At 38.1% G+C, this 11,542-nt stretch overlaps 1 protein-coding gene across 3 annotated transcripts; it reads right to left on the bottom strand.

Moving 5' to 3' along the window:
* Positions 1 to 476: 476 nt before the first annotated feature.
* LOC106175473 (uncharacterized) lies at positions 477 to 5,455 on the bottom strand. 3 transcript variants are annotated; one of them, XM_086993987.1, is made up of 4 exons: positions 5,107 to 5,192; positions 4,230 to 4,349; positions 3,494 to 4,041; positions 477 to 3,015 (listed from the first exon to the last, which is right to left on the bottom strand). In XM_086993987.1, exons 3-4 carry the CDS (start codon positions 3,982 to 3,984, stop codon positions 2,577 to 2,579), a joined length of 930 nt encoding a protein of 309 aa, XP_086850113.1. In that variant the 5' UTR covers positions 3,985 to 4,041; positions 4,230 to 4,349; positions 5,107 to 5,192; the 3' UTR covers positions 477 to 2,576. The 3 variants fall into 3 exon arrangements, with proteins under 3 accessions (XP_086850113.1, XP_086850112.1, XP_086850114.1); XM_086993986.1 differs by lacking the exon at positions 4,230 to 4,349 and having other exon boundaries at positions 5,107 to 5,455; XM_086993988.1 differs by lacking the exon at positions 4,230 to 4,349 and having other exon boundaries at positions 5,068 to 5,180.
* Between the last annotated feature and the right edge of the window lie 6,087 nt (positions 5,456 to 11,542).

Consider the following 11,542-nt stretch of genomic DNA (forward strand, 5'->3'; position numbering starts at 1 on the left):
TCCCAGAAAAAGTCTACATTACAGTGGCACGATACTGGCGTCAGAAAAGGAAATGAAAGAGAAAAATTATGCGGGATAGTCGATATGATGTTGATATTGTATGCAATACTTGTACCCCAATGTAAATAGTCTGCTGATTTTTAAAAAATTTAAATTAGAATTTAATTTGACTCAGACATAAACGTTTCAATTCACACGCTAGGAATCAATGAAGCTCGAGATTTCATTCTTGCAGAATACCGTCCATGTACATACTGTGATATGAATATTCGCCTTGAAATAATGGGCCCTGCTTGAATATTAAGCAATTTAATAAATAGTGCATAATCTACTCTCTGTTTTCACAGGGGTCTCTGGTATAGCCTGTTGCAAAATTAAAGAAGTCCCTGTGAGATCTTACACGATCAAGCTGTCTACTTTTATGTAACTACCCCTTCCCTATCCGCTCATTATAGACTAGGCGCTGATCCTGCAAAGAGGCTTATAATGTAACATTTATTTCTTCGGCAACCTATATTCGGTTCGTCATTGTGTTATGATATAAAATGTCTACATGTCAATATTACATGGGAGGCGTCCTATAAAACGTGCCGCTGATAGAGGGCGCCAAAACCAGTTACTCTTTAATTGGCAATTACATAAATTCACAAGCAAATTAGATTAAAAAATCTATGAATCAACCAACAATATTACTGTGAAGCAGATAACTCATTTTCAGTTGTTAGAGCAAACAATAATTTTATGATCATGATTGAAAGAAAGTCTAGTTTTCTTTACTGTGCCGTCACATTTGCTATATTGACTGTCTTTGGGAGATCTTATTTCTCTAAAAATGTATCTTGAATAACGAAATTCGCCATGCCAATTCAGTTCACGTACATAATAATAATAATGTGATAATAAAAACAATATTTATTTAAAGTCTAAAACCCTTAAAAGTTCAGTAGATTTTACAATGACATAATACTTAAATATTGTAGTATTAAAAAACAATCTGTAAAACCATAGTTAAGGCTTTATTGAAGAGGTTCGTTTTCTTTTTCTTCTACATATGATCTAAATACCAGACTCGTATTAGTTTATAAAAGCAATACACAGTTCCACTCTGTTATTTTATCTACAATACTAATGTTTGCTTTTTTGTAAATGTCATTCACTGCAAACAAGATCATTTGTTTTTTATACGCTTTCATATTTGGTTATTTTCGTTACCCCTGAAAGCCACTCTTTAGTTCTCGAGATGTGTGAAACGTTCCCTTTCTTTAGCGTGATTCGTGAAGCACCCTATTCCCGTGACTCGTGAATGTAATTTCTATTCTCCACCCTTCGTGAAACAAAGTCATTACACCCGATGGTTCGTGATTTTTAGGATTTTCGACGCGCATTATCATGCCCCTATTTCACACAGACCACGAATTCCACGAATGGCCATGAATTGACAAATTTTGTCAATTCCTGGCGATTCGTGGGATTCGTGGTCTGTGTGAAATAGGGGCCTCAGTGAGACATGAATAGAGTTTTATTTAGTATAATTTGTAAATTAATGACTCCATTTCCAAGTGAATTCTTGAAAAGTTTGTGATGAAACACTACACGGCTTTTGCCACGCTTAACTTATTGCAATTGTGAAAATACATTGAACATCGATATACTTGGTATGAACTATGTGCTAAATAAAAATGATGTGATTTTTATTCAGTCAACAGCTAATATTGAGATAGTTTTTACCTCCAATATTTCGATGTCTATCAGGACATCTTCTTCAGGGAATGAGGCTATCCAGGTGACTGAAGAAAAAATCACATCATTCTATGTTATAACTTAACACAGCTGATGAAATTCTTCTCTGGTGCTCAATAACATTTTTACAAAGTTAAGCTACGAAATTAAAAAAGTTCATGTGCATTAATACTAGTGGGCTACACTAAACAGCCAAGATTCTGATTTTATCATTTATAAATCAGCATCCACTATTCACTAATGTAAGCTTTACTATTCCAAACCTTGATATATGCATGGAAGATAGGCCTACCGGTACCACACTGACAAAGGGTAAGCCCACAAAAGAACTTTAAATTTCATAAAAACTGCAACTTTGTATGTGCTTACACTAGACCGTCACTCTCTTACCAAACGGAGAAATGTCACACTGATACTGGTACATCAACTGTTCTACATTATCGTTGCCTGTCACAGCAAACTGACCGACATTTGCTTCAATGGCACCTTGTGTGTCATCCTCGAGTTCAATGGATTTATACGCCTTATATGCGCGCATATACTATTTACTATTGAATATACGTGGAAAGTGCAGTTTTCCTCCAAATACACCACGGTTTGTAGACCTTTTAACTTTGATAGTTACTCATAAAGTGCCAGTCAAATTCAGTTTTACGTGCATAACCGAAAGACTTCTGAACACATGTACAGCTGCTGCTTGTACAACTACATCACTATGTATGCACGGACCAAAAGCAACATTTTTCTATCATTCTTATTGTGGAAATTTAGAAATACACGTGGAAATTTAGAAATACAGTTCCATTTGTAACATATACATAATCATGATTGCTGTTTCATTGTGGCACGTCCTTTCTAACAAACACTATATCTTGGCCTCCTAGAATGGTACCTTTCCTGTAGAGTCCTGTATTTTTGAAGATCTCCCTGATTGCTTTCTCACGTTTTGGCGTATCAGGACCTCCGTCGTGAACTGCGTACTCTATAGTCCATACGTCAACTGTGACGTGTTCCCATGGAAACGATTTAAGGATTTCTATCTCAGCACCCTCTACGTCCAAGGTAAAGTAATCCACGTGAGTCCGGCCGACGGCGGCCAGGAGAGAACGAATTGGAAAACACTGTATGCGACTTTTTCCTTCTATCAAGTTTTGTTCCCTTTTAGGAATTACATGGCTGTGTTTTGGTATTCCTCCTATCTCCTGAGCAAACGTAAAATCAACCATTGCGGGACTGCGGCCCGTTGCTAAGCACGTATTAACAGCGTAAGTTTTCCTGGAAAGAATTTGAAATAAGACGTTTAGCCAGATGACGAGGAAATAAACGAACTTCTTTGATACGTGTAATATATTCAAGATCAGCAAACGAACATGTCGATCAGTAAAGACTCTCATTCTATATCTTAAATACACATTTTGATCGTCGTTAAGTATAGAATTTAGATGAGCGTATATGTCAAATTCATATTAATGCGAATTTAAAGATTGAACTTTCAATTTATTTAAAATAATAATAATAACTTTGTGACATTCTATTCACTCTTTTAATCTGAGAGACTGCTATCGTCTCTTAACACTACGAGACAAAAGAATGTGTGTATGGAAAATAACTCTGTACACTTAATGTGCTCCTGAAGAAAAATTAATCAGGCACTGTGACAACTGGATGTAAAAAAAATCCAACAAAGCACATACATCACCGCTACACTAAAGAAGCGATAACTATCTCCTTTCTGCTCGTAAACTACCCTCACCTGTTTTTGTTCAAAAGAACTTCAAAGGACCACGGGTTTGGCTCCACAAGCAATCCTTCCCAGTCTCGTGAAATCTCAAAGAAGAGAGAATTGGAATGAGCCTCTCCATTATATGCTCCTGATTCCACGAAAAATCCTTTGCGGCGTTGCTTCAGAATCTTGTCTACCAATTTTGACTGCCCCATTTGATCCCAGTATGTTGCCTTTGGGTTGGAAAGATTATAGTGCAGCTTGGAAGGAGGAAGAATCCATTTCCCTCTTACGTGTTCTAAAAGGTCTTCATTGAGGGAGTCTACGTTCCCTGTTCCTAGACGTTTAATGAATTCTGTGGTTAAACTGTTAGTGTGTGGAAGTTCTTTTATAGAATCACTCAAGTGTTTTGATAAATGATCCACCTTCGTTTCACAAACGGGACGAAAAACAATCAATGAAATGCAAACAACTAGGATAATAACACCAAGAACAGCAACTGCCCATTTGTTCATGGCCATCTTGGCTGTTTAATTTATCTGTGGCGTCCGTGGCTTTTGACTTATTTCTACGGTCAACTGAAAAAAGATTGGAAAGAAAACGTCGTGACTAAATAAGGCATTGACACTCTGCATTTTAAGGCTATGTTACGCCTATGTGAGGAAACTGAGGGCCCGTGTAACAGAAAGTCCACCCTCCATTACATTATGCTGGTTAGGGTTAGCCTAACGTAGGTGGGTCAAAATCTAAGCCGAGGCTTACTTACCTGTGCAAGTTAATAGGAACCGGACTATCTATCATGGGGGACTCATTGTCACGTCACATCGGGCTTAAAACCGCATGTAGAATGCGTTTGGGGCCACTCTCACTCCTTTCAAACTTGCAGCTATGACAATATTTGATAGTCAACATGAGATTCATACATCAATGTTAAAGAACTCGAAGATTATTTTTCGTTACGTATTTGTGAGAGTGTTCCAAAGTGGCCCAAAAATGACCAAATCCAGTCGGCCACGATAGTAGGTACTATTTATCTCTCCCAATTCTGACCATAACAATTTATAACCCCTAACCCCTAAACAAAATTGCCCCCTAAACAAAATTGCCTGGCTAGTGTCCATTATTCCTTCTGAAATATACAGGGAAACATGGCTGTCTAAATGGTCAGATGTCTAGAACTTAAGTGTCTAATTATGAATGGTATGTAACATTGAATCCGAGTAGAGGGACGGATCGAGCGTTGGCCATTGGGTCGAAACATGCTTTTATGCCGAGGATAATTCGATTAGGATGCCTTAATGTTCGCGAAAAACCAGTTGTTGTGTGGGGGTGGTCGAGTGTCTCACGTAAAGGGAGAAGAGAATTGGTTAAAGGTTTTTCGTCATACCGTCGGAATGGCCTACTCTGAGTGTCAGAGCACAGTAAAAGCTAGCTTGTTAAAAATCTTGTGATGCGATCGCTTTTACCAGCTCTGACGAACAGCGGCCATGTTAGATTTCCGTCAATCAAATAGAACTGCTCCGCAGTGAATCTGCAGTTGAATGTCATCAGACCATAATGAAACGTAAAACAGATTTAATTCTGCTTTATTTAATTATCCTTACTGTATTAAAGCAGAATGTTGCTTGTGTTGTGGTACTGACCTTCGACTGCAAGCTATCCTTAGTTCAAACTTCCAACTCCGCGTTGGCCACTTGCTTCTTGTCTCGTCTGCACGAGATAACAACAGCGCAAGGCGGAAGAGGCAGCTCCAGGCGGGCACAGCTGTGACGTACGAGACTTATGACCTCCAAATATGGGAGCTCCAGGGGGACAAAGCTCTGATGTACTAGACTTGTGACTTCCAAATATGGAAGCGCCCCAGGCAAAATTTTGAAGAAGAACGCCCACGAATATTGACGGTGATGGATAGAGTTTCGTATTGTTGATATGGGTTATACTGTATATGAAATCAAGAGCGAGCTGGCCGGAAATCGAGAGCCTTGGGGTAGAATGGCCTGAACGGAGCATATTATTCAGAAAACATGCCCAACTAACAATATCTTTATCCAAATAAACCAAGGAGTCTGTTATAACTCCTTGAATAAACGAAGTAAAAGCTCATTTTGTAAATTTTAGACTCTAAAAAACGTCCTTTTTGCTTAGCCTGCGAGTTAATGAGCTACGTGGTCGGATAACGACAATCGTGCCACCGGCGGAGCTGTCAAACTTAGCTGCATTGTCTACCTGTAAGATGACGTTTCCGGCTTCTGATAAAATTTATACTCATTCAGATGTCTTACCCGAGGGGTCTAAATTCTCGTGAAGCTGTGTAAAACCGCTTCCCGTCTATTCAATTCTTTAACAAGCATCTAATTATGGTTATCCCGAGTTGTATGAAACAGTGCATTTGAATGATACTGTTGCTTATATCATATGAGGTCAGACTTCCAAACTAAAAGGGTGACATGGGCAATTTTCACAAACAAATAATTAAACTATATTTCAATTAGCCTCCTTTTAAATAAATATACCGTTCTGGGTAAATAAGAATATTTATTAAAAAGCGATAATATTTTTGACGTAAATGATGATTTTATTATTAATGAAAATTAAGCTACTATATGTGGTTCATTTGCTGTGATTACGCTGTCCTTCATGTTTTGCGTTAGTCTACATTTTGCTGCGCGTGCTTGGAATTTTTTAAAATTTGCAGGTCTGGTTATGCCCGTGTTACATGTATGTGATGAGAGTCTAAATTTGGCAATTAGTTCCTTAACTTTTTTAAATAGAATTGCAGTGTAAAATTTTCGACAAGATGTTGGTGCAGTAGCCATTTACTCTTTGTGGACATCCCCCCCCCCTCAAAGTTTGTTTTAAATTATCTTTCAATCTTTACGCGTTCAAGGACAGTATAAAGTTATCTGACATATTTTCGTAGAAACTTAATGACAAGCCAAATTAAGTGTCTTCAGTTCATTTCGAACTCAATTTTACTCAAGCAAATTTTTTCTTGAGTAGATCTTTATAACACGCTGTTATAATACAATTTTTCGAAGAGAGGATTTAAATCAAAATTAAAAAATTGAAGCTTCTTACTTAAAAGAATTGAGTATCTCCCGCTTTTCATAATATACTAAGTTATGAACAATGAACTAAGTTATCAGTAGTGGTCTTTTGTACACCCCACATTCGTATGGCCTTTCTTAAAAACATTCAAGTAATGATTTTTTCCATGCTGCCAGTAGCAAACAATGCTCTTTTACCTTGATCTGCTACATGTATTTAGGAGACTTTGTCCGAAGATATCATACTTCACAGTGCTTGACCACTTGTGACAGTGAAGATGAGTTAATTACCTGGTTGATTTCCTTTACAGGCCTTTGTGATTAGCCGATGCACACCTGGTTAAGAGATAAAATCGGCCTTAAATGCCGATCGTTATCTGTGATCTGGAATCTTACAGTGGTAGATTGCAAAGACTGAATTGCATACCTGGATGAGCATAATATTCACATCTCTTCGAAGAGAATATCATGAGGAAGCAACTGATTTTATCAAGGAGGGTTTCAGTTATACTAATAACTGTTGACGTTGCGTAGCTGACAGATATGACGGGTAGCTTTTGTACTGAATTGAGTCGGTACCGTTTATCTCTAAGACACGTACTAAAGTAAAATGGTGGCACTACCAACACATTAAAAAAATCTAATGGGATTTGTAAAATTTTAAAGATGAACGGAAAAGTGAACGATTCTTGCAGGCTATAGGTCGTGCAAACGTGACCAAAGACGGGGTTGTTGATCGAAACAAGATTGGTCGTAACTTTACATGCACTATGAGATTTGTGAATTCAACTGGTAAACTCACGGTCCGTGCGTATGGAGTGACCACTTCTCGCTCAACATGCACGAAGCCCGTTAGTTCCACCAAGGAGTTATAACTCCTTGGTTCCACACGGTGGGCGTGCGGATATGCGGAGTGAGCAAGAAATAAGTACGTGTATCTAGCGCCTTAACCACGTGCATTGCACGCACCGTAGCCACCCAGGCGAAGTGGGAAAAAGAGTTTCCTCGCGTGTCCTGCACGACAGGCGAACGAGTTAACATGTCGTACTTTTTCCATTTTTTTAGAAATCGTAGACCTCACGCAGCGGCTGTTGATCATGTCTAAAAATTTCTACGTTCTGTCTGCGACCTCCAAAATTTGGACTTTTTGGTGTGTGTGTGTGTGTGTGTGTGTGTGTGTGTGTGTGTGAAAAGTTATAATAGACAGCAATTCGTGACTTACAAGTGGCATATATTACATTTTTATGAGACTACGTTTTGAACATACGTTTTGATTTAGTTTTTTAGGCGTGAAGGTTTCCCTCCCTGTTGAAACCAGTCGAATACATGCAATATGGTAGTCGTTATACAAACTTACTACAGGCTGGGGATTCAGTCGGAAACTGGTTTAGTTCACCGACAAAGCTTACTTTGAGAAGACCGTTATGAATTGAACATTCTATATTATTCTTTCATATATTCCATTAAAATTTATAGATAGCTTTAAATTTACCTTGAATAGAATATATATAATACTTAATTTATATGTCATGAAACTTATTGGGCTTTTGTATTATATTCTTCCAGAAAGTATCGTTATGTGGCTTATCATCCTGTGGTACGGTGGTGCTGGGGCTATTTGGGCAAACACCGAAGGGTCCCCGTACCTGCTTATGCAGTGACCAAGACAAGAAACACTTTTACAATGCATGGGCATTAGACGGGTTTCAAATTGCCCAATTTGGATTAGAAGCATGAGAACTTAAGGCAGCTTCGATGATCTGAAGCTTTGTTCGTTACAGACTTAATGTATATCGGATGGGGGCGTCTCGATAGTCCGAAGGTTCATTGGTCCGAAGGTTCATTGGTCCGAAAAGTGGTGACATTTTCATCGATTTTTTAATCAAGGGTTCATTGGTCCGAAGGTTCTATAGTGAACTTTCGGACCAATGAACCTTCGGACTATTGAACCTTCGGACTATCGCTACGGCCCCCGGATACCATGCTACATGTACAAGGGTATATCTTTGTACCTTCTCTTGAACACAAAAGCTCATGTGTATTGATTGAATTGAAAAAAAATAATTACTTGCTCAAGAATAGTAATTACCAAGACATGCTTTCGAGTTACATGCACGGGCCCAGAGCTACATGTATGAGAAAATTCTGTTAGAAGCCTTTAAAGTATCGTATCAGTATAATCTATTATTTTATAAGAAAAAATTAATGTTTTAATTAGAAACGTTGATAAATCTTTTTAAGAAAGTTGCTAGTTTGTATGAAACAACATTAAAATAACACATGTAAAATAAAATATATTTCCTTAATTGAATCAGAACATTTTAAGAACAGACCGTATGTTGGCTGTGTTTTTTTTCCACGAGTTTTATCCTTATTGCTAAAAGGTAATACACCTCTCACGTCTTCTCGCACGTTTTCTAGTATTATATGACGTCGAAAGATTTTTTAATAGTTTAAAAGTTCAATCTTTACGCGTTCAAGGACAGTATAAAGTTATCTGACATATTTTCGTGAAAACTTAATGACAAGCCAAAATAAGTGTCTCCAGTTCATTCCGTACTCAATTTTTCCCAAGCAATTTTTTCTTGAGTAGATCTTTATAACACGCTGTTATAATACAATTTTTCGAAGAGAGGATTTAAATCAATATTAAAAAAATTGCAGCTTCATACTTAAAAGAATTGGGTATCTCCCGCTTTTCATAATATACTAAGTTACACATATATGCACAATGAACTAAGTTATCAGTCGTGCCCTTTTTTACACCCAACATTTTTTTTTTTAATCCGTATGGCCTTTCTTAAACACATTAAAGTAATGATTTTTTCCATGCTACTAGTAGCAAAGAATGCTCTTTTACCTTGATCTGCTACATGTTTTTGGGTTTGACAAAGCTTACAAATTTGCAAAAAGTTTTGCGTACAGACGCAAAACTTGCGTTTCAAGTTATAAAATGATGAATCTTTAAAATTATTTAATATTTGAGATGAAATAACCTCCAGAAACAAATCCTCAAAGCATAAACGAATTAGGATTACGAACCATTTAATTACAGCAATCCCCATTTTTTCTTTAATATACCGCTCTTTTTCCTGCCTGTTTTCCCCAACACGATTTCTTCTACAGAAATTATGCCTGGGCATACGCATGCTTCAAGATACCCTAAGAGCAATTACTATTATTAATGTTCGCAACCGTGTTTGAACTCTATTGTTTAAATATTGATATTTAACGTCATTTACAAATACCATTTAAATAACTCCATGAAATAAATGAGATATATTGAAAAATATGGAAGCCCACCAAGACGAGTTTGATACCTGTTATTACCTGGCATGGGAAGTGCAGCGGTGCATAATTAACAGGTTTTATTGTTAACGAGCTCTTGGTCAACTACAATAGGGACAGTCGGTCATCCGGCATCTGGGAGTCGGTCATCCGGCATCTGGGGTAAAGCTACCCGTGCAATATGGCGGAACGCATTGACTTCTATGTAAAAGTCGGTAGACTTTGTCCGAAGATATCATACTTCACATTGCTTGACCACTTGTGTCAGTGAAGATGATTTATTTACCTGGTTGATTTCCTTTACAGGCCATTGTGATTAGCCGATGCACACCTGGTTAAGAGATAAAATCGGCCTTAAATGCCGATCGTTATCAGTGATCTGGAATCTTACAGTGGTAGATTGCAAAGACTCATTTGCATACCTGGATGAGCATAATATTCACATCTCTTCGAAGAGGAAGCAACTGATTTTATCAAGGAGGGTTTCAATTATACTAATAACTGTTGACGTTGCATAGCTGACAGATATGACGGGTAGATTTTGTACTGAATTCAACCGGTACCGGTACCATTTTTATGACATAATTTTCTTTGTTTTTGAAAATCTTGTCTGTTTTGATTTTCAGTCTCGTCTCATCTTTTAGGTAAAAGTGCGCTTGCACTAAAGTTTGCTTCAATAAGCGGGTATACAAACAGTTACGCTAAGACGCGCAGTGGACACAGTCCGTATTTGATTTCTCAAGTGCCCTTGTACGCAAGCAGGCGTATCAAATATTTCTATCTGTCTAAATGGTGTACATGACAAACAGTTCAGCGCACATGCGGGCTTCCTGTACAGTACATTTTGGGCAACTACGACTTATAAATTACAACAGAGCGTGTCAACAGTGAAGCTCACTTGAGTTCTGTCTTCCTTATAGCTTACACTGACTCAATCCACCTATAATCCACCCACCGATGGTAACTGTCAGCCTGATTTCATACTACTCCTAAACAAAATTCCCTGACTAGTACCTATTATTCCTTCTGAAATGTACGTTACAGCATGCCTGTCTAAATAGCCAGACATCTAATTTTGAATGGTACATAACATTGAATCCGAATAGAGGGACGGATCGAGCGTTGACCATTGGGTCGAAAAATGCTTTTATTTCGAGGACAATTCGATTAGGATGCCTTAAAGTTCGCGAAAACCAGTTTGTTGTGTGGGCGGTACATAAGGGCAGCCCCCTACCCAGCAGCTAGGGCAGGATATAGCATTGCTGATTTGTAATTTGCCACTCGGACAGTACACAGATATAGAATAACGAAACAGTAAATCCTACATGGAGATTATCTAACACCCCATTCTCATAGATTAGATCGACCTACATTGGATCGACCTAACTCCCTGGGGGTTCACGCTAAATAGCTGTCAGCCGGGCGGACACGAAAGTTAATTACCCCTTAAAGCTTGTAGTAGGCGGGGACGGACACTTAAGGGGGATTATCTGACAGTAATCTAGTGAGACTCCCCGCGGTGATAGATCGATCTAAAAGTTGTGAGAACAGAGCCTAAGTGAAAGAAATGGCAGCAATAACAACAACGAAATAATGGTTGTAAAAATTAAGCGGAAAACCGAAAATAATTCCCCTCAATAATATTATAGAATGCATAATTAAAATAGGATAAGCTGAGAAAGGGCACGGTACCTTAGCTATAGTGTAGGAAGTCCACCTGTGTTCGTAAATGGAGCTAGGGCAT

Source organism: Lingula anatina, chromosome 8 (genome assembly GCF_051362555.1).
Source record: "Lingula anatina isolate TDL-2025a chromosome 8, LinAna3.0, whole genome shotgun sequence".
NCBI lineage: Eukaryota > Metazoa > Brachiopoda > Lingulata > Lingulida > Lingulidae > Lingula > Lingula anatina.

Bases quoted from the DNA above. Each gene is read 5' to 3' on its own strand.
- LOC106175473 (XM_086993986.1), bottom strand. From the start codon at position 3,984: ATGGCCATGAACAAATGGGCAGTTGCTGTTCTTGGTGTTATTATCCTA. The intron at 3,016-3,493 runs GTGAGGGTAGTT...AATTCTTTCCAG, and splicing joins GTTCTTTTGAACAAAAACAG to GAAAACTTACGCTGTTAATA.